The 23,410-nt window shown below is 38.9% G+C and overlaps 1 protein-coding gene across 6 annotated transcripts in view; it reads right to left on the bottom strand.

Annotated features, from left to right (window-relative positions):
• The window catches only part of DGKI (diacylglycerol kinase iota), a 447,458-nt gene that overhangs the window by 189,267 nt on the left and 234,781 nt on the right, over positions 1–23,410 (bottom strand). For all 6 annotated transcript variants that reach the window (XR_005021317.1, XM_036864403.1, XM_036864404.1 and 3 more), the window contains 3 exons: positions 12,553–12,635; positions 10,675–10,735; positions 1,167–1,280 (listed from right to left, as the gene is read on the bottom strand). Coding sequence is in view for 5 of the 6 variants with exons in the window: in XM_036864403.1 (XP_036720298.1) it covers positions 1,167–1,280; positions 10,675–10,735; positions 12,553–12,635 (258 nt within the window). In the remaining variant the exon portion in view is untranslated. The remainder of the gene's footprint in view (positions 1–1,166; positions 1,281–10,674; positions 10,736–12,552; positions 12,636–23,410) is intronic.

Raw genomic sequence — 23,410 nt, 5'->3', positions numbered from 1 at the left:
TCAGAGTGAAAACAGGTCACCCCAGGCCTTGTACTAGGGGAATTTGGAGGATACACAGAACAAGTGTATGTGGAAAAGCGGGAAAAGAATCAAGGTGACATGGGCTAGACAATTTCTTCCACTGACGTTCCATTTCACTCACCTCTCCCTGACCTTGTACTAGGACACCATTCCTTCCGGGACCTAAGGCAAGTCTGACTGAGGAATAGCCCTGCTAGGGAGCTAGCAACTTATTCCTTGAGCACACATTACTGATAGCACGATTATTAAGGACAGTCAAGTCATTGATTTGGATAAGAGGAATTAATACCAATAATACATTTAGCTGCTTCATGTAAATATATTTATTATTTATACTATGCTTACTTAAAAAAAAAAAAGACCGATGGGAGGTTAATTCATCCAAAGCCAAATAAATATCTGCTAATGTCCAGACATAATTATCACCTATGGGAGGTGAATGCACCCAAAAGCCAGATTAACATCTGCTAATATCTGAAGATAATTTTCATGGAGTCCAGCCCAGGCAATGGTCTCATATGAGCAGTTAAAGAGCTGGTGGGGCAGCATATGTTAGCATATTGTGCTTTCTTATTTTCTTAGTACTATAAAAATAATGATGATGATGATGATAAAAATGGCTGGTTAGTGACCGGTAAACTACTTTCAACAAGCTTGCCTGAATTGGCTCCATGTTGAAAAGGACAGTTGGTTACCTGTATAGCCAAAATCATGACGACACTGACCAGAAAACTAAATGCTCAAACAAAGCCATAACTCTTCCAAAGTAAGGACTGTAAATCTGAACCAGACTTACTCTTCTGGAGAGGACTGGGGGGTCAGGAGCAATTCAAGTCTCTGTGATTGTTTAACATGAGGACCTGAGGCCAACCCACCCTCTGTCTTTAGTGGGTACCTCAAAAAGCCCCAGGCCTGTGTACTAACCCCCATTTTTTTTTAATATAAAATGTTCCCCTCTTCTCTAGCTGACTATAAGTTTAAACTGAAGAAGTCACCAGATAAAAACCATGGTTCATGGGGACCTTGATTCTCAACTCTAACTTGTTCCTTGAACAAGAGTAGCATATGCCCCTTCCACTTGAGCATCTGTGGGTTTGGGGATCTGTTGCTGGGTGACATGGGCAGCCCCTGAGGGCAGTTCTTACCCCTCCCCAGTTGAGAGTTCGAGCCAGGTCGTTCCCAGTCCCCAGAGGAAGGACCCCAACCGGAGGCTGAGGGCTCAGCTGCAGTTCATCCAGAATGGAAAGGATCCAGCCCACCTACAGACATTTTGGGGACCAGAAGAGATATAAGAAAGATAGATAAGTTACAAAGACGACAACCTGAGGACAGGAGCAAACAGAACAGTTCTATTTGCAAGGAGCAAATAGAATAGTTTAAAGGAGCAAATAGAATAGTTCCATTTTTCTTTAAAACATGCATGTTTTAATCCAGTGACCAGGGAACTGAAAGACCACTTATCTCAAGCAGTTTCAAAATGGCAAGTCTCTTATAGGGAAAAGAACCATTTTGTATATGCTGTATCATATAAGCAAAACTAGACCCATTCATCTATATGTTAACTAGAGATGTACTTTAAAATTCAGGAGAGTTTACAATTTAGGGAGGTATATACATAGGGCACTGCAGGAAATGTAAGACTCAGAATCAGATTAAATCTCAATTCTGGCTCATATTGGCTTTGTAATCTTGATTAAGTTATTTAACCTCACAGACTCATTTATCTGATTTTCAAAATGGAGATAATGCCTACCTCACAAGATTGTTTATAGATTAAACTAAAATGTATATAAAATCCTCATTATGGTGCATGGCCCATGTAAGCACTTATTAAATGGTTACTCTCCATGTTATCTTAGAAATTAGTCGTGCTTTCCTAAATATCCCTACATTCCCCTTAATGAAACATTATGAAAACATAATTATGGATGAACTTAGTACTTATTATAAGTTTAGGCAGAAAATAGATACTTATATACTAGAATCATATTCCTGTTTAATCTTTTTCTAAGATAAATAATACTTTGGGTTTAGTCTTATTATAACTATTTAGAAAAATTACCCCAAACTTGGAAATACCAAAAAGAAACTTGCATATCCTCACAATGTCATTCTAGAGTAGTGTCACAGGCTTATCTAAGAACTTTATGACTGTAGGTTAACTTGAGGATTTCTGTCCTGTAGAGATACAAATGTCAAGAAGAGATCACTTTAAAGGTTATGGTTCTATTCCCCCAGAAGGGCATAAACTAATTTTGTCTCAAATTTAGAAAAATTATTTTGGTATAAACTACATAATCATTTTCCTCTTCTTGTATTATCTTGCTGATTCCTTTATTAAAAAGCTAAATAAATTTTTGACATGTATTCATTCTAAATTTGTATAATTATTTTTTTTTAATTTTTTAAAAATTGTACTTTAATAGTACATTTATTGAACACCACTGCATATAAAACATGGAACTAAGTAATTGAAATAAAAAGGTAAATGAACTACAGGTAAGGCAGAATGCCTGCTCTCAAGGAGTTTACAATTAACAAAAAGAGAGGCATACTGATTGCTTTCTATGTGCTAGTCCCTGAGCAAATTTTTCTACTGAATTATCTTATTAAGCTTCAAAACAACTCTCTACAATAGATATAATTTTTGTCTCCATTTTGTAGATAAAGAAACCAAGACTTGGAAGGTTTAGTGACCTCCTTAATCATCTGCGAGGCAGAGCTGACATTCAAAGCTAGGTTTGCCACACACCAAAGACCAACCTCTTAGCCGCTCTGGTGCAGAGGACCTTTCAGTAAAGAACTAAACCCAGCTCTAGATGTGGCCTGAACATCCCTGAGACCATGGCATGTACCTTGGGAATCTGTGGAACACTGGGGAAACCTTGGAAATTGCTTAGTCAAATTCAGTTAATTTGCAGATTTATTAACTGAGGTACACAGAGGTCATGTTATTTGCTCAAGACAAAATAATCAAAAGTGGCAGAGTCGGAGTCATGCCAGGTCTGTTGACTTGCATCTAAAATCCTTTCTCCTCCAAGACGAGTACTTCCCAGGATGTCAAACTTGCCTATCTGGCAAGAAATCTAAAACTGTGTTTACCTTCTAGAAAGGGATACCACTATGTTCACCCAAAGTGGTAAACTAAAAATCCAGATCTACACTAGTGTCCAAAATCCCTCCCTTTCCCCCAAAACTGGGCGATTTGCTCCTAGATTTCCAGCCAGCACTTCTCTAGCTCTTCCCTTACACACAATACTCACTAAACTTACCAACTGAAGTAAAGGAAAAAAATGCCAGATGCTAAAGTAGTGCTGACGACTACGTTAGCTATTGCTCCTGAGCTGCTAAAGCACAAACTAGACACAGTAAAAGCAGATACCTCTAATAAACTACAAGAAGGGGATTTAAAGGCATTAAAAAGGATGTGAAAACTCAGAAATCCCAACAACCTGGGATCACTGGCTGCGGCTGTAAACAGCCCTGAGTAGAAACAGAGACTCTCAGAAATGCAGTGGAACTTACTGGAAACCAACTCAATATGCCATACAGAGCAGGGAAAAGAAGGCAGTCTCTTTAAAACTTCTGAGAGATGATCATGCAGACCTCCCTTTATGATTTACACTCACAAGTCAGTCCATTTACCTTGAGGTAGATTTTTGGTATGTTTATTTGAAATAGGTCTATCTTTTCTGAGTAAAGATGATGTTATGAGTTCACACTTTCAACACCCCATTTCACTCTAGACACAAACACAGGAGGAAAAAAAAGTCTTCATGGGCCAGAAACAAATGAAGCACAAAATGGCAAGCAGAGGAAACCAGGAGTTTGGCTTCTGTCTGATTAGGGGGAATAAAAGTTCACCCCTGGCTGGTAGGAGACTGTGTATGAACCAGGCTCCCCGCCTGGCCAGCAGAAAAGAGGCCAAGAAGAGAGGGTGAGGGATCACCGCCTGAGGCCATAACCCATAGAAAGCTGGGGTGCCTTAAGGCTCGAGGCACACAGCCTCTAACAGTGCGTCCAAATTCCCACGAGCTCAATGACACACCTGAAACACCCCTGACATGGCCGCAGGATGGGAGCCTTAGCCACTTCAAGAAAACCCGACTCTACTCTCAGGATCCTGGAAACCATTCAAACTACTAGAAAGGATTAGTAAAAGGAGGCAGAGAAAGAAAAAGGAAAAATCATAAAAATAGAACTACCATACGACCCAGCAATCCCACTACTGGGCATATACCCTGAGAAAACCATAATTCAAAAAGAGTCATGTACCACAATGTTCACTGCAGCTCTATTTACAATAGCCAGGACATGGAATCAACCTAAGTGTCCATCGACAGATGAATGGATAAAGAAGATGCGGCACATATATACAATGAAATATTACTCAGCCATAAAAAGAAATGAAATTTAGTTATTTGTAGTGAGGTGGATGGACCTAGAGTCTGTCATACAGAGTGAAGTCAGAAAGAGACAAATAAATAGCATATCCTAACACATATATATGGAATCTAAAAAAAAAAAAAAAATGGTTCTGAAGAACCTAGGGGCAAGAGAGGAATAAAGATGCAGATGTATAGAATGGACTTCAGGACACAGGAAGGGAGAAGGGTAAGCTGGGATGAAGTGAGAGAGTGGCATGGACATATATACACTACCAAATGTAAAATAGATAGCTAGTGGGAAGCAGCTGCATAGCACAGGGAGATCAGCTTGGTGCTTTGTGACCACCTAGAGGGGTGGGATAGGGAGGGTGGGAGGGAGGGAGACGCAAGAGGGAAGAGATATGGGGATATATGTATATGTATAGCTGATTCACTTTGTTATAAAGCAGAAACTAACACACCATTGTAAACCAATTATACTCCAATAAAGATGTTAAAAAAAAAGAAAAAGGAAAAATCAAACACAGCAAAACAACTTCCTCTGAACACGAGCCTGCAGAGAGAAATTCTAAATCCCAGGAAGAACACTAACAGTAAGATGGATGGGAAGGTTAGAGGAATAATTTACAGCCCATGAAACACAAATACTTTTCGAATAACTTTGAAATAAGTGTCCCATAACTTCCACGAATTGATAAGGTGTCTTCTAATAGTCCTTTGATCAGTATAATTGTCCTCATTCAAACCTTAAGCGCTGTTCCTGTTTTTGTTCTTGTTTTTCTGAGAAGATTGCCAAGAATCCACATGAAACTGTGGTGTGGTTCCACACAAAATGCCATGAGCCCTCTGGACCCCTTGATTTCCCCTTTCTTCTCAATTGATTTGCTTTAAAAAAATGCATAAATAGATTCTATCTTCTTTTTTCAATAGCCAGTTAATCAACTATTTAATTTTCCCCTGAATAAAAGCAGATAATCTTAGTATTTCATCATTACACAACGCTTGGAGTCATCAAATGTCTCCTGCCTTTCACAGTAGAGATTTTTTGTTTTGTCTTGAAATTCCCTCATGTACAATCCATGTTAGGCTAACAGTTCTTTGGCTGAAGTGGGCCCGTATCTTTCCTTTGCACAACGCCTGAATAGTTGTTCTCATCCAAGAGCTACATCACTACCCAACAACCAGCTTCCTCAGAAGGCAACATAACGTAGGCGTGCAGGGAAGGCACAGAGCTGGAAGGAGCCCAGCTGCATCTGAAGTCTGGCTCCATCACCTACGGAGCCAGTTAAGGCACTTAATCTAAGTTCCCTCCTATGTAAAATGGGATAACGGTACCTGCCTCGTAGGGGTATTTTACCAATTAAATAACATGGAGACATTGCTTAGCATGTGCCTGACAAATAGGAAATGCTAAATTAACATTAACTGCTATGATTAAGATATATTTTTCTTCCTTTTTCTTTACTTCATCCATAAAGGTCCAGTTTCCTAGAAGCAAAATGCCCTCTTCCTGTCTCTCCACTTAAAGAAAAGTTGAGTCTCAAAGTTCACAAATCACTCCCACCTTTGACTGCCGTCAAGTCACAAAAATCTCTCTTTCACAGACTATGACAAACAGTAAAAGCCAAGCTGCACTGCAGCATAAAAAGGAGGGAGGGAGGGAGGGAGGGGGAGGGAGAGAGGGAGAGAATATGGAACAAATACACCTACAATAGCAGGAGACATAAAAGATCTTGAGTAATAATCCGCGTACTTGCCCCTATGAGAGCAAAACCATGCAAAAGTCTTAAGGTCCAAAGCTGTTATCCGAGGCTCTCCGTTCCCAGGACCGTGCTCCTGCTGGAAGTCCAGACTGCAGGTTCGTGGGCAGGGACTGTGTTTGCTGGGGCTTTCGCATTACCCCAAATCCTCTCCACCAGCTTGACCAGCACCCCTTCAGTTAAACTTAATTAACTGCAACACACACCGCTTTGCATATTTCCCATCACAACTGAAGAAAACTATCTGGATTGTGCAAGATCATTTTCCAGGTGGCAGAGTTCCTTCCTGCCTTTGTGTTAGGAAATGCAGGGCTGACGGGGCTAGAACACCAGGGTGCTGGGCTTCGGCCCTGAGCAGAGCTGCCTTATGCTGGCACCCCCTGGCCCTGTTCAGCTGTAACCATCACTGAATATTTCCCAAGTGCACATGGAACAACGTTTTCATTCGGCAATATGCTAACATTAGCGTTAGCTGAGGGGTGGAGAGGGCCGTGAACTGACATTTTCTTTGAACGAAGCAGATGCACAGTTGCCTTTCCTCATATCATCTGCAGGCAGAAAAGTGAGGGATACCCTTACGGAGAAATCAAAGGAGAACGAGGGCAACATTTCTGCACCCAGAAAGATCATCAAAACGCAGCATTTGACAACCGGGTTCCCTTTCTTACATGTACACAATGATTCTTCCTTGCGATATTTTCATATTTGCACTCAATAGTTTACAAAGTCACTCTGTGTTAGAAGAAATGTTTAAAATCGAGATAATAGTCAAGGTATGAGCTTTTTTGAAACAGAATGTAGATTTAGGCTATCCATCCCCTCAGCGGCAAGAGGACAACTGAGGGTGTACCAAGCTCTTCTTCAAGAGAGGCTGGGACGTCGGGGTGCTGAGGGAGAAGAGGCGTGTGGAAATATCTGCTGGCCCCATCAATTAAAGGGGAATAATAATCCTTTCTTCCCTGCTACAGCTGTAGTGACTCAGGGCATGGGGGGACCTACTGTGTAGGATGTATCCTCATCTAGGGAAGCCAGTGGAATCAGAAATAAGCATAAAGTGTGTGGCTCAAGTCCATTTCATCCCAGCCCTTTGGAAAGATGTTAACAGGGTTAAGGGTGGACCTTTGGATCCAGCCCAGTTCATCAAGGCCAAGGGCAGGTAAGGAGGGATCATGTTTCACCTTAAGGGTCCATAACGCGAGGGGAAGGGACCTGTGACCCTACTGTCTCAGTTCACGCACCCCTCGATATTTAACCAAGGTGGCAGCCAAGGTGGGAACTGGATGGGTGGACATGTGGCCGAGGAGAGGACAGAATACAAATTTACCCTGTGACCAAAAAGAGACTATTTCTAGTTTAAAAACATGAAGGTTTGAGATCATCCTGAGTTAGTATTCTCTCACCCTAGAGATCAAAGATGGGACCAGCCCATTTGAAACCTGCAACTATGTGACAACCTCAGGATCATGCAAACCACTTACAAAGAGACCGCACCTGGGCCACCTTCCTCTGCAGCCGTCACTGGCCTTGTGTGGTGACGGACTGCCTGAACATAGCTGATCTCAACTGGAGGCGCTGTAAATTTAAAATATATGCTAGATTCTGAAGACAGTCCAAACTGAGCATAAAATATCCCACTAATGACTTTATACTGATTGCATGTTGAAATAATAATATCTTGGATATAGTGGGTTAAATAAAATAGATTATAAAATTAATTTAACCTGCTTCTTCTTAGTTTTTTTAAGTGCCTTCTGGAAAACTTAAAATGTAAAAATGCGGCTCGCATTATAGTTCTCTTGAACAGCAATGGTCTATACTAGCATAATGTTACAGCTGTGAAGACCCTTAGGGATCCAAACGTATCCCTTTTCAGATTTAGAATGTCTCAGAAGAAGTTAAGGAACCTTCCAAAGAAACTGCAATGGTGGCAGAAGCACCTCTTCCTCCTCCAACTGCAGTATCTGCCTCCTTGCACTTTTTACCGGGATAAAATTAAAGTAACTCATACTGAAGCCAAATAACTTTTCTTCAAATTAATGCAACATGTCTATATATTTGATAAGACCTTGTACACACACTAATGTGACTGAGGGTTAACATATCCTCATCCTAACCCATCAAAAATATTCCATATCTGATTCCTCCTGGAACCTTGTCATTGACAGAATTCTGACAGCCTCTACAGTGACAGATACACTCACTAGGATAAAGGGTGAGAGCACCTTATGTCAAATACCCGACACTTCACTTGCCTCGAGCCAACAGCTTTTCTTCATGCATCCATCAGGATGCCTCTTCTTTATATAAACACTCAAAATTTAAAGTTTCATATTCGAAATTGATAAAATGTCAATCACGTACCTTGATAAACATTTCATAAACCCCATATATCTTTTACAAAACATCTAACAAGGTAAAATAAAATAAAACCTGGTTTTACATAAGGTATAAGATATGCAAAGTTTTGATTCTGCATGACTGGACTACAGAGGTTACCACTGACAAAAATAATTAGTTCAAAAGTATGCATCAGTTCTAGGGGAAATACACTACTTTTCATGGCTGTTGTAAGGGACCCACGTATAAACGTCTAGTGCGGTTGTGAGTTATGTAGAAGGATGTGAAAATTGAAGTTAGGATCACAGATAAGGTATCAAAGAAGAAAAAGTGCTTATAATATAAATGAAAAGTTACATTTAGCCTTGTGGAATACCCGTTAATTATGGTCTATTTAAAGAAGACATGCTAGAAAAGCTGGGGAACAAGGTAGTCTGTGTGTCAAGTAGTGACATTAATGGCACCAGAGAGTATAGAAATTCAACACTGTGATTTGATCTGGTCATTAGGACCCACTAGGGAGGTACCAAGTCTCTCTCATTCTAGGTTTTGTCCCAGACACTCTCTTGAAACTATTTTCTTGAAAACCACCAGTTACTTCCTAGTCTCCAAATCCACAGTAATTCCTCAGTCTCTTCTTAAGAATGTAATCCCTGCCTCTGTCTTGAAACTCCTTTTGGGTTATTTTTTTATTTTCTTGACAGAATAGACTGCTGGTGGTCCTTCTGCTTCTGTCTTTCCACTTTCCTTTTGAAATTCAGCTCTGACTCCTTAATTATAAATGTTTCACAAGTGTCTGGACTTGGCTCTCTTCTTTGTCCTTTATGCTTTGAATTCCCATATTTCCAAACACTTTCCTAACTGCAGAGATTACCTCAATACCACATAACTTAGAACAGTGCTTCCTACACATATCTGCTGAGTAGAGGAAAGGAAGAAGAAAGCAGTGAGGCAGAGAGAGGTGATGGGAGGTGCAGTGGATAATGGGGAAGTTTGGAAGGTGGAACAGCCAATCCAGGATGAAGCCCAAGATATGGAGATGGAACAGGCAACTGGTGGATTTGAGGTAACAATCACTTAAGTTAAGAAAGAGGAAGGACTCTGAATTCAGGACACCAGGCATATCCCCATAGTCAAATAATTTTGGAAAACACTGGGTTAAACAAAGTGAAATAGGTTTGGCTTCTTTAAGACTTTATAACGAATTTTATAAGCTAATCATGTGTATTAGAGTCTCCAAGAATAGTAAACATTACTTTCCCAACTGAAAAATGTTTTCCTCTCCGCAGAAAATCTTAAAGGACCAGTGCAATCACTGTTTTATTTTTTTCTGGTTGCATTTATTAGCATATAATGTGTATCCAGTGCTGCATTAAGTGTTCACGTGCTGTGAGAGATAAAATTAGAAGATTCCGTTACTGCCTTTGAGAATAAAACATTCTAATTAGGAAGATTAGAGAAAAGCCAAAGATAGTTCATAATAAAATCCTATGAGATCAGACTCCAAATACAGAAGAAAAGACACTGGACAGCAAAATCTAAATGTCACGATTCTCAATTATTTGCCTTTGCTAAATATAGCAACATAAGTAGAGGGCAAATTGAGAAACAGATGAGACAAACTGGGGAAAATACACCAGTGATATTAAACTTCAGCCCAACTCCATCTTTTCTCCAAAAATGACTACAAAGGGAACCAGTTGTGATCTTTAAGGCAAACCAATGTTAGTCAATATTCTAAGTTTTATTTCCACCAGTAAAAAAAAAAAAAAAAGCCATAATTCAACTGTGTACGCATACTTCTCCTCCATAGTTGTGACCAATTATTAAGAATATATGGAAATAGGTCAGCTTCTGTTTTAAAAATAATTTAGTCATCTATAATCCTCATTCTAGTGATCTGACCACATCCTTACTTTGTGGAACAGGAAAGGATATAGCTTAGTGGAGGGTAGGAAATCTAATTTAGAAAGATCAAGTATGAGTCCTTGAGGGCAATAACAAAGTCCCTCCTAACCCTTAGGGGCGTGGATTCACATGAGAGACAGAGGTTTGCGGGGATTGGAAAGACTGTGAGGTGGGAATGAAGAAAGAGAAATGTCTTAAGGAAAACAAAAGACAAATGGAAGAAACAAGGGAGAGAACTAGATTCTCTTTCAAGGACCTACCGTTCCATCCCCACCACAGGCCAGAATCCGCAGATTTGGTACTTTCCTATATAATTCAAGCCTGTAGAGGATACAGAAGGAAAAGTAAATAAAAGAGCATTATCACTGGCCATAGCAGACAGCATGATTCCAAAACACACCAAAACGAAGGGGGGCGTGGAGGGTGTCCACTGGAGAAATTGCATAACCCCGAGAATGGTAATACCTTCAAAACTAGTCACCGAGTAGTCACCAAGTACTGGTTCCAACAATCGGATTAGGGGCTGGCAGCAAACGTCACTGGAATGGGGTTTTTAGGGTGTCCTAGTGTTTTATTTCCCATAATTCCTATTAATGTGTCAACGCACATTATTTTCTTCATTAGTGTCAAATTCTTTTTCTTTCCATTCTTCTCCCTCCTTTCTCAAAGAACATCAAATTTGATTAGCTTTTCCCAGACCTATTTATTTTTCAAACCTACACTTCCCACTCTTACTCCTAGAAAACCTTCTTCAGAGAGATAGGAAGGCCATCCCACTAGCATTATTACTACCGCGCCCACAATTCCATCTCCCTCTCAACTCACCCGCTGACGCTCAAACCCCCATTTATACTCCCCAGCCCCAAAAGGGAAGATTTACTGAATTTTCTTTATTTTGAATTTGTCTGCTTGAAATTAGATCTTTCCTGTTGTCTCAAGAAAATGCAATGATAACTGCCCCTGCTAAAATGTTTGCTTAAGTGACAATTTCAATGGCTCTATTCCAGAAAACATCACCTATTTAAATCAAATCATGTTTTTTTCTGAAAATAGTTCCTGTCCTGCCATGTTCTTTATTGGTATCTATGAAGTATCTACCTAAAGTCTAACTAAAAATGATAAAATCTTAAGTAAATGTAAAAGGGCAAAAGCAGATTTGCCTTAATACATCTGAATGCAGAAAAAAATATAGAAGTCTTATAGCAAACTCTAGTGGCAAGGAAGTTCATAGATTAAGAGAATGACAACAGAAATTAATTTTCATAATTATGTTCTCTCGTAGGCTTAAAATATGTAATTTATCTATTTCATACAGGAATATTATTTTCTAGAAATTATCTGAGCTTGTGTTTCTTTGCCTCTGATATTATTACTTATTTATAAGTAGTTATAAAAATAATTAGTATCTCTTTAGCTCTAATGTTTACCAGATGACATCTGAACTACCTTATTAGGTGGGTTTTAAAAAGGGAACCAGACAACAGCAGAAATGTCCCTGCTCCTTCCCACCACGTAACCCTCCACGAAAGGGAAGCTATAGGATATATGTCACCTACAGATAGACTTTATTTTTCACCGCTTCGAACAAGAAACAGAGAATGAAATTTCTGAGAGGCTCAGATGAGGGACTGAGCAGGAATTAGAATGTCTCCCCCACTCTGGTATGGGATCCATAGGTATAATCAATTAATCAATCAAGCTCTCAAATGGACACAGATGCATACAATTTCTAATGCAAATAAATGAAAATATTCATAAACAGATATGGCCATTCTCCACAAAGATACACTTACAGTCCCATTAATGTACATCTCCAAAGTGGTACATGCATAAGTAGAAAAAGGATGGATCCTTTCTCAATTCAGATTTGCTCATAACGTACAGTTACATGTGTCTAAGCAGCAAACACACTCAGAGTTAACAACTCAGAGGATAAGTATTGAAGGAAACTAACCCAGTGAAGAGGGAAACCTCAGATGAAGTTTTAAAGGGAGGAAAGTGCAGGTGAGCAAGTAGAAGAGAGGTGGTCAGAAAAACACTTCATGAGGTCATCAAACAATAAAGCTTGACTCCAAAGCAGAAAGTCCTTCTCACTCGCCTAAAATAGTAAGAACCATGGAGGGTATTTCCAGACTTACGCATCTTTTGGCCCTTCCTGAGAAAGATCAAAGACTTGCCGTGGATTCAGGTACCACATGAACATCTGCAGGACTTTGGTTCCCTGTAAGGAAAAAAAAATGACAATAATAGGAAGAAATTTCCAAATATTACCTGCTCATTTAAAGAATAAAAATAAATCCTGTCCTAAAAAATAACATTGAGGGCTTCCCTAGTGGCGCAGTGGTTGAGAATCTGCCTGCCAATGCAGGGGACACGGGTTCGAGCCCTGGTCTGGGAAGATCCCACATGCCGTGGAGCAACTGGGCCCGTGAGCCACAACTACTGAGCCTGCGCGTCTGGAGCCTGTGCTCCGCAACAAGAGAGGCCGCGACAGTGAGAGGCCCACGCACCGCGATGAAGAGTGGCCCCCACTTGCCGCAACTAGAGAAAGCCCTCGCACAGAAAAGAAGACCCAACACAGCCATAAATAAATAAATAAATAAAAATTTAAAAAAAAATAATATTGAATTATAAACAGTATAGAGTAGTAGTTAAAATCATGGCCTTTGGCCATCGATATACATAGGTTGAATGCTTATATTAGGCTCTGTCTAACCTGTGTAACTCTGGGCAAGCTCTTTAATTTCACTAAGTTCAGCTCTCTTCTCTTTAATACAGGAATAAAAATGCCTAGTTCACAGACTTGTTGTAAAGATTAAATGCAATAATGTTTGAGGAGAACATCAAAGTGGTTGGCATGCAACAAATGCTTAATGATTAGTATCTATTGGTTTTTACTATCATTATTTAATGTATGAAAATCCACATAGGGAAGTTATTAGTCAACTTATGTAATTTAACATTACTTTTTACTTTATTGTGCAGATTATTGTCTTTGCATAATATGAAATAGGGACAGTATTAGCTAAGTATGACTTTATTGAAATAAATGTTTTTCACCACAGCAAAAGTATCTCAGGCTCCCCAGTACTTAAAATATATAATTTCTCTAGTTAGTGCTATCAACTCTTACTTTGACATTTTTCAATTTCTATGGACATATCTGTGTTTTTTTCTCTCTCTCATAACCATTTTTGGAGTGTCTTAAGTAATTGTGACATTTATAGAGATATCATGGCAAATACAAAGCAGTTCTGGAGATCACTTCTTAAAGTGAATTGAGCAAAAATCAAATTAAAGAAGAATTTTTTTTATTAAGCAGTATCAAAAGAGCTTTAAAATTGAGTAGGGTGCCTCATTTTAGGTCACTACCACCATAGCAAATAATATTTGATCGGTTGGGCAGCATCCGTTGCTTACAACTATCATCCCTTTATTAGCTATCATGATTGCTCTTTCTTGAAAATATTCCTAAGTTTGTACACCTATACACTGTATTTGAGAGTCATCCTAGTACAGTAGAAATAGCACAATATTTGAGTCAGAGCCAACTTGGGTGTTCTAACTGGGTGACTGTGAGCATTTATAATCTTGCAGAAATTCAGCATGTAAAATAGGGCAATGTCTACTTTCCAAGGTGATTATGAGAATTAAATGAATCAGTAACAGTTTCGTATCCAGCACAGTATGTGGCACAAAATAGGCCTTTGTAAATGTTAGTCCCTTTCTTTTTTGTTCCTTGTTAATCTATTCATTAAACTGCACTTGAGCATGTGAGGGCTAAAGTGTAGTTTATAATTATCACTTTGTTATGCCAGTTGTTAAGAGGCCAGTGTAGGTCTTTTGTTCCACATTTCATCCAAACCTATAATTTAAAAGTTCTGCTTTATCATGTGCTTGCTGTAAATTTAGGAATAACATTCTACCCTTAATTATTACAACTAATCCTTCAGTTTCTCCAAATGACATACTTTGTTTCCTACAAAATCTAGATATAGATTTAGATACATAATAATAACTAAATACTAAACCATTCTCTTCTTTCCACACCAGGCCTTGGTGTCGTCAGTTGGGGATTATTTCAAGTAATCTTCTATGTTTCATAGGTAACACCAGAGTCATTCTAATGACCAATCAGTTTATTAAAAATTTCCAACTGACTTGCTAGAAAATTAATTTTTCACTTTTAGATTCCTAGGGCAATGTGAATTGTGGATGTTAATTACTCCTTCGTTGTCACCTTTGGCTATGGTGTGTGTCTCAATTCCAGTTTCTCTTATACATACAATACTAGGTAATTAACACCTTTCAAAAAATAAAAAGCATTGAGGTTTTTTTTTTTATCTTCAAATTTCTCTAAAAGGTTTGAATTTCCACACCATTTTGGGTTTTGCTCATTTTCAATTTGTGTTAGTTTGAACAGCTAATTCTCTACAGTTATCCTTTTGAGAAAGGGGTATTTTTTAAGGCTGGCAAGTTTTGTACCCCACGCTTCTAGGAGGTGCCACTTAATGTTGCAGCCTACTGTAATAATGCTCTCTAGAACTGGGCAGGGATGACTTTCATAAACATGCAAGGCTGCCCTATCAGAGTTTATATTCAGGCATGATATAATTTCTTCTTTTAAAAGTAATCTTTCTAAAACACATTCATTAGCAAAAATGATAAGTGTCTGAATGAAAGTATTGCATTGTTTTAAATCAATCTTGGTGGGTAAAGAAAAGAGACCTAAAACATTTAATTTAGTTCTATTTACTCTGCTGCTACCTCTAGGATAAGCTACTTAGTGCTTTAATAGAGATAATTTATTGAATAGAATTGAATGGGTTGACAAGTACTAATTCACCAGGAAAAGAATAACTTATTTCTTTCTCGCTGACAAGATTAAGTCTACTCCATCATTTACACAATTCACTAGCAAGTTTCAAATACTCTCATAGTCATCACATGCTATACGCCTTGTAAAAGCTGAACTTCTGTGCAAGAGCTTTTTTATTTTTCTCTAAATAAAAAAAAATAGCTTACGCATCAATTCTAATACGCTCTGGAGAGTGTTCTCATACATATGGTTGTAGATGTAATACCTCAATGACCACAGAATTTTCTAAGATATTTTAAGATTGGGTATTACTATGGAATGATAAAACATTGTTCTTTCCAGCTCCAGGTATCAGGAAGTTCTCTGAATTATTCATTAAAAAAATATAATGATTTGGGGAGTATAGAGAATCAATTAAGAATGGGTCAGCTCAAATAGCAGCACATCAATTGTCATCAAAGCACTGTAACTCTTATGTAGGGCTCAGTAGTCTATATTACTAAGCAAGCCTTGGTTTACATCATGGAGGCATTATCTAGCTCATGAAAAGCACTGTCCAGACAATAAGAAAGACCTGAGGAAAATAACAGTGGGAGGAAGAGGTTAAGAAATCTCTTAACCCAAACAATCCCAAAGGAATACCTTATTGATTCAATAAACCTGTATTAGGCTCCTACTCTGTACCCATGTGCACACCCAGGAGCTCAGGAGACCAACACAAAATAAATTAGTTCATGGAAGATGGTAAATGCTATGATGAAGATGCTTACTGAGATGTATGAGTGGCTGGAGGAGATACTCTAAGCCCAACTATGGGGATTGGATGAAGGCTTCCTATGTATGATATTTGAACTGTGTCTTGCAAGATGAGTAGAGTTAACCATTTCTTTTTACATGGAGTAGAGGAAGAAGTTTCAGGGTAAAGGTACAAGATGTGTGAGACAGCAAGACATGTCATGGAAAAACTATATTCATTTCAGTCTTTGGACCATGAGGCAGGGGTGGTGGGAGATGAAACTGCCAAAGTGAGTTGTAGATTAAGTCATGTAGGCTATGGAGCTCAGGCTTTGTTTTGCAGGATTTGAGAGTCACTGAAATGTCTTAATCAGAGGAATTGGACTTACATTTTGATACATCAGTCTGACTAGAGGCTAAGGAGCTAGACATCCAGGCCCTAGACCTATCAAAGGGGCTAGGTGGCTTGGCTTAGCCACTGCTGTACACTGATGTCTGCTCCTCCAAAATTCACCCTCAATGTGATGGTATTAGCAGGTGGGGCCTTTGGAATAGGCACACAAAAAGATGCCCAACATCGCTAATTATTAGAGAAATGCAAATCAAAACCACAATGAGGTATCACTTCACACCAGTCTGAATGGCCATCATCAAAAAGTCTACAAATAATAAATGCTGGAAAGGATGTAGAGAAAAGGGAACCCTCCTACACTGTTGGTGGGAGTGTAAACTGGTGCAGCCATTATGGAAAACAGTATGGAGATTCCTTAAAAAACTAAAAATAGAGTTACCACATGATCCAGCAACCCCACTCCTGGGCATATATCCGGAGAAGACTGTAATTCAAAAAGATACATGCACCCCAATGTTCACTGCAGCACTATTTACAATAGCCAAGACATGGAAGCAACCTAAGTGTTCATCGACAGTTAAGTGAATAAAGATGTTTTATATATATATTTATATTATTTTAGATATATAATATAAATATACATTTATATATATACATACACATACACACACAATGGGATAGTACTCATCCATAAAAAAGAATGAAATAATGCCATTTGCAGCAACATGGATGGACCCAGAGATTGTCATATCAAGTGAAGTAAGTCAGACAGAAAAAGACAAATATCATATGATATCACTTACATGTGGAATCTAAAATATGATACAAATGAACTTATTTACAAAACAGAAACAAACTCACAGACATAGAAAACAAACTTATGGTTACCAAAGGGGAAAGCGCGGGGAGGGGGATAAATTAATAGTTTGGGATTAGCAAATATACACTACTATATATAAAACAGATAAACAACAAAGTCCTACTGTGTAGCACAGGGAACTATATTCAATATCCTGTAATAAACCATAATGGGAAAGAATACACAGACACACACACACTAAATCACTTTGCTGTACACCAGAAATACAACATTGTTAATCAACTATAGTTCAATAAAAAAATAAAATAAAAATAATAAAATAATGTTTTTTGATTTATCCCTAGGTTGAGCACCGTAGAAAATAACATCTTCATTGAGGTTGTTTGTTCAGTATGTAGAAATAGTCTGGGGACTCAGATTTGAAGTCACTTCCTCTTTTTGTCTCCTCCTTCTCCCCACCTGGGTTGACTTTCCCTGGCCTGACTTAGGAAGGGCCAGCCCTGGTCTGGGGAAGCCTGTCCATGAATGGTGTGTGAACTCGGTCAGTATGAGCCTGTCCACAGGCTGAACATCCCTTCCCCCTATAACCTGTTGACAAGCTCCCTGGCAACTCTGATCCAGGGGTCCAGCTCATGCCACACGTGTACCCTGGGATTTCACAATGAACAGTGTGAGCACCCAAGGCCTGGACCCTCAACTCTCAGGACTGGCTGGCCAGAATAATTCCAGCGGTCAGAACACCTGCTTACAGGGAATAGAGCCAACATTTTATAAAAACTTTAAATGGAGTATAACCCATAAAAATATTGAATCGCTATGTTGTACACCTGAAACTGATAGTGTCATTAATCAGCTACAGCTCAATAAAAAAAGGACACTTGCCTAACCATGAATGTATAATCTAAGTCACTGAAAGATGAAATTCATGACTCATGAATTCTCCTTCATGAGTGTGAAGGAGACTCAGTGTGAAAGCAGGAAACATTGAGAGACATCAGAAGGGTCCATAAGTCTCAGGTACAAACATGTCAATGAGTCACGGGCATCCAAGAAAAATAATAAGTTTTGAAGTTAAAGCAGCGATAAGTATAAGAGAGGGGGCCTATTTCTCAAGCCCTCAGGTTTCCACACCGGGGAGGGGAGCATGCGGGAATAAAGTTTCTCTTTCCTGTACTACCTCTTTTCCGCAGGAGGAGACACTCAAAGTTGAAATCATAGCCCCTAATTCTAGTGACTAGTCCCTCAAATAATTCACATCCCACCAATAATAGCCGTGCCACTAACCTCTAAAGCTTTGCAGAACACCCAGTACGTGTCTGCCTGAAGAGTGTTAGAAAAACAGAGACAATTATTCTGAAGCATCTGTTTAAAAGAGGGATTGTTTGAAAAGAGGACATAAAAGCAGTCCCTATAATGTGTTCAGCTCAACATATTCCTGCCAAGTGCTGGAAAATTTCCGAACACACATAAAATACTGAAGGAAAAGAAAGCTATAGGCATTTTACTTGCCAGCAGATGGCGATATCGTCTAGTCATTTAAAGAACAGAAGCCTAAGCAAGTTTTGTGCATGTGCGTTTTATGTTTGAAGTCTAAGCTTCAAAAACAGAAGAGGGGAGTGCTTTATATCTAGATACAGATGAGCAGAATAAATCAATTCCTAAAAGGCAAAAATCAGGATTTAACAATAACAACAAAGTGTTTCTCTATTGATTGCTGTAAACTCTTGAGAATCAGTGTGGTCTCTGAGCTGTAGCAACAGTGGCACCTGGGAGCTTGTTAGAAAAGTCGGATTTCAGAGCCACCTCCGACTCACTGAATCAGAATCTGCATTTTAACATAATCCCTAAGTGATTCATATGCACATTAAAGCCTAAGAAAAAAACCCCATGATTCTCAACACTGGCTAGACAAGAAAATCTACTAGGAACTTAGACCAGTTAAGGGGTCCGGTCCTCACAGGCTCTTGGCATGGGGTGCAGCAGACATCGGTCTTTAAAAGCTGCCGGGGTTATTCTGACATGAAGCGAGGGCTGAGAACCACTTGTCTGAGCTAAGAGATGAAGAAAGTAAGGACAAGCTGAGATGCTATTTTTCAAACAAAAAAATAAACTTTCATCTCAAATAAATTCTCACCCACTGTGCTCCTCACACAAAGCCCAGGTAACCTCAGAGACCCTGATATGACTCTTGATGATGTATTCCTAAATGTGTTCCACAAAAGACCTACGTCAGAATCATGGGAGATGCTTGCTAACCGGTAGCATTCCTGGGCCTCACCCCAGACCCACTGCATCAGATTTTACGGGGTGGAGCATTTCTAACAAGTGTCTTCATGGGTTTTATTTACAAACAGTTTGAAAGCCTCTGGACTATGAGAAGGGAGTAAGGGGCACATATTCAAATAGAATTTACCCGGATGGAACACTAGTGTCAGGCGGAAATTTCCCGAATTTTCCTGAAACTGAAAATTCCTAGGTAAGAATTCTAATGAGTGATATTTCAAAGGTTCTCATGACTGAGGATGTCAAACAAATACAGAGGTCATGTTACTAATCTCAATTTGTCTGTAAGGTAAATAGAAGTGAACGGTCTCCCTTCTCAAAACAGAACATCACACTATGTAAGGCTTGAACACAGAATGCTCCAGAGCGAGAAACTCCAGGTAAGAAAGGGTATGCCCCCCACCCCGTTTCTCCTTCCTTGGGTCCACTTGCTTCGTTTTCACTGCCACCCTCTGTTCCCCTTTGGCTCTTTGTCTCAACTATGGCTCATTTGGGTCAGAGAGAATAAAAGGAGGAGGGAAAAACTATGAAGGAAACGAGATTCAAAGGAACTGAGGAATAAGAAACTCCTTCCTCTGATTGCGTTTTGCCAGATGGGATGGTTTACTTCATCCTCTAGTTCCCCTCCTATGGCTGAATGTACCCTCATCTGCAATGTGAAGGTCATGTTATGGTCACAGCTCAGGAAAGGCTAGCCCTAACATGGGAGTTAGATCATCCCTGACCGTGACTCTGACCTGCTCACCACAATCGGGGGATCAAAGCTGTACCATCCTAACACTGAAGAAGGAACCGTAAATATATGAAGCCGCTGGAGGTCAGTTTGGATGATTCTAACTGTAGATGGGTGTTTGGATTTCTTTACAGCTTTCTCCACATTTCACACTGTGCTTAGAAACAATGTTCTTCATATTTATTAGGCTTAGTAAAGAATTCTACTTCAGAGAGGAAATATATAGAAATTTAAAGGTTTGTAATATTCATTTTGATTTGGTTAGTCACACTTCTGAGAATCCTAGATATTCTGGAGGTAACATCATTAGGGCAATGCATTCACAAGCCAAAGTGCATCAAATGACAGCAAAGTCATAAAGCCTTTTGTTTCTAACAACTGGCCATTTACAAAATTTGAATACCTCACTGTGATCTCAAATTCCTCAAACTCATTTCAACCTCTTTCCCAAAATAATTTTTCCCTTTCCTGAAAACCCATCAATAACAAAGCCACTTTCCAGGTAATTAGCTGGAAAATCTTGATGCTCTACTTCCTTTTATGTATCCTATTCATCCACAGGCCCATCTATCCATTCATACATGATCCACCATTAGTCCACCTGTCCGCCCATCCATTGATCAATCCATCCATCCACTGAGCTATCCCTCTATCTGATTTTTAAAATATTTTTTTTAAAATTTTACTGAAGCATAGTTGATTTACAATGTTGTATACAGCAAAGTGATTCAGTTTATATATATATATATATATATTCTTTTTCATATTCTTTTCCATTATGGTTTATCACAGGATATTGAATATAGTTCCCTTTGCTATACAGTAGGACCTTGTTGAGGGAAGGATTAGGAGTTTGGGATTAGTAAATGCAAACTACTGATATTATATATAGGATGGATAAACAAGGTCCTCTACCCGATTTATGCTAAGTGAATAGACTCCTGACTTATATATATATTCTCTACGTGTCTAATTAATCTTCCACCATATTACTCCTTTGTTTAAAAAATATTTTTCAAAACTAAGAAAACTTTAAATAGCAAAAAACAAGTTTTCACTATATAAATCCAAACTCCTCAGCCGGGTTTTAAGACACTGCTCCGTAGGTTCATTCTAACCTCTAAGCACATTTCTAGTAACTTAATATGCATCCTCTACTCACCATACTGTACTCAGAATGAATCATTTTCATCACAACATCCCATCTTCTACACATACTGCTTATTAAACAATTATTTGTTCACTGCTCTATGCCGTATATTAGACATCATAGGTTCAGAGGTGCGGACCCCGGCATTATGGACACTGTATCGTTGCAGTAAAGGCACACGTGGAGCACTTATGCTGCAATTCACATAATACAGGTGTGTGCCATGGACTATAGGGGCATAGTGTACAGGGCGATTAATTTTGAGCAATAGTTCAGAAAGGTGCTACAGTGAAGGGTGAACAGCAATGTGACAAGAGAGTAGGAAGAGGGCATGACTCCAGTTTTCCCTCCTCTGCACCACTAAGTAGTACCCATCTTCCATTTCAGCCACTTCCCTGACACCATTTCCTTATCACTCCCAAGTCACTGCTTGCCTCTGAACTTCCACAGCACTTGCGGTGTGATCCACTCAATTTACAACTCACATATATTTAATGTTGCTCAGATTCTTTTCCCCATTTGCCCCTTTTGTGTCATTAACAAACACGATAGCCTTAGAAAATTCACTTAAGCTTCCATGAACTGTTTTCTATTTAGTGAAAGAGGAAGCAAACTTAGATCATCTCTGAAGTCCTTGTCTTTAATAATTTATACAGAGACTGAAACAGGAACAGGCTGTATCTTAACTGGACCGTCCCCTCCTCAAAAGCAGAGACCACCTACAATTTTCTGAATGCCCTAGGGAAAAAGCTTATGATAATTTAACAAAGGCATTTTATATAAAGATTGTTGTGATAAAATATATCAGACATTAATTAGCATGTGGTGTCAGGTGGCCAAAATCATGGAGTTAATTACATTAGCTTTGCTCTGTTCCTCGGTCCCCAACCACACCCCCAATTCTAGTTAGGCTACAGCGAGACCAGAGCTACAGAGGGGGTAAGATTCAGGGCAAACTGAACCTCACTCCTGAGAAACTCCTCCAGTGGTAGTGTCAGGATCACCATCATTACAACATGAAGATAATCATTTAGCAACTCAAAAGAGCAGAATGTTGAAAATAGATTATTTCTCTGCTTACACCACGTTTCTTTTCCCTGTTCTCTACAATGTTAATACAGACTTTTAACACAAGAATTATTATTAAGAATTGTGAAGAAAGGAAGGAAAGGAGGGATAATATTTTCTTTAAATTACAAGCTCCCATAAGAGAAGCTTTACTATAATTAATGTGATCTGGAAAAATGCCCATTAACTTTAGTAATAAGAACATCATTTTGGATCAGTCCTAATTCTACGACTCCCCTCCTTATATGGGGTGACTAAACAGTTTTAAATCTTTTAGTTGTTTAGCATGATACTTCAGGGAATCTTGTCTCAAAATGTAAAATGTGCACTTAACTTAATGGACACAGGAAATATTTTATCATCCAGTCTCACATGAAAATAACAGAAAATCAGGGCCCACAGAAGAGTATTGATAAGAAGCCTCAGAGAGTGGGAAGAAAACTAGATGAGGAGACAAAGACCTGGATTCTAGAACAATTTCTATCCTTTAAAGAGCTGTGTACTTTAGATATGTCATTAAATTTAACTTTTCTAAGGCTATTTCTTTATCCTCAAATGAGGTTGATAACTAATCATTCTATAGGACTTGGGCAAAGACCAAACGAAACCTGTGAAACGTAATATAGTTTTGCTAGCCTTGGTGGTATCTGTTGTTCTTGATTATCATGAATAACAAATCATTAATCTCTGTTTCCTCTGAAGAGAGGGAAAAAAGCAGTCGGGTCTAAATTACAATAGAAAGAAAGAAAGATAAGTTCATAAAGGGCTTCCTAACTATAGGAGTTGAGAAACCCAAAACATATTAACTAAGAGTTTATAGAATGACCTTTCTTGAAAATCTGTAAGGAAAATATTAGCAGTTAGGTTTTTGAGTACCTCTAGTAAAGCCTTATGTGGAAGTAGAGGGATAAATCCTAGAACCTCTAGGCTTTGCCTAGACCAGTCATGTGTGAGGCTGTCCCTTGCTGGAGAAACTGGTTGCCTTCCAATGCTAGGGGTCCTACGTGGTGCTATTTTACTTGGTGTTGGGAAATGT

The sequence above is a fragment of the Balaenoptera musculus genome, chromosome 9, assembly GCF_009873245.2.
Source record: "Balaenoptera musculus isolate JJ_BM4_2016_0621 chromosome 9, mBalMus1.pri.v3, whole genome shotgun sequence".
Classification (NCBI taxonomy): Eukaryota; Metazoa; Chordata; class Mammalia; order Artiodactyla; family Balaenopteridae; genus Balaenoptera; species Balaenoptera musculus.
The sequence above is the reverse complement of the archived record's forward strand: the minus strand, read 5'-3'. Positions and strand labels throughout refer to the sequence as shown.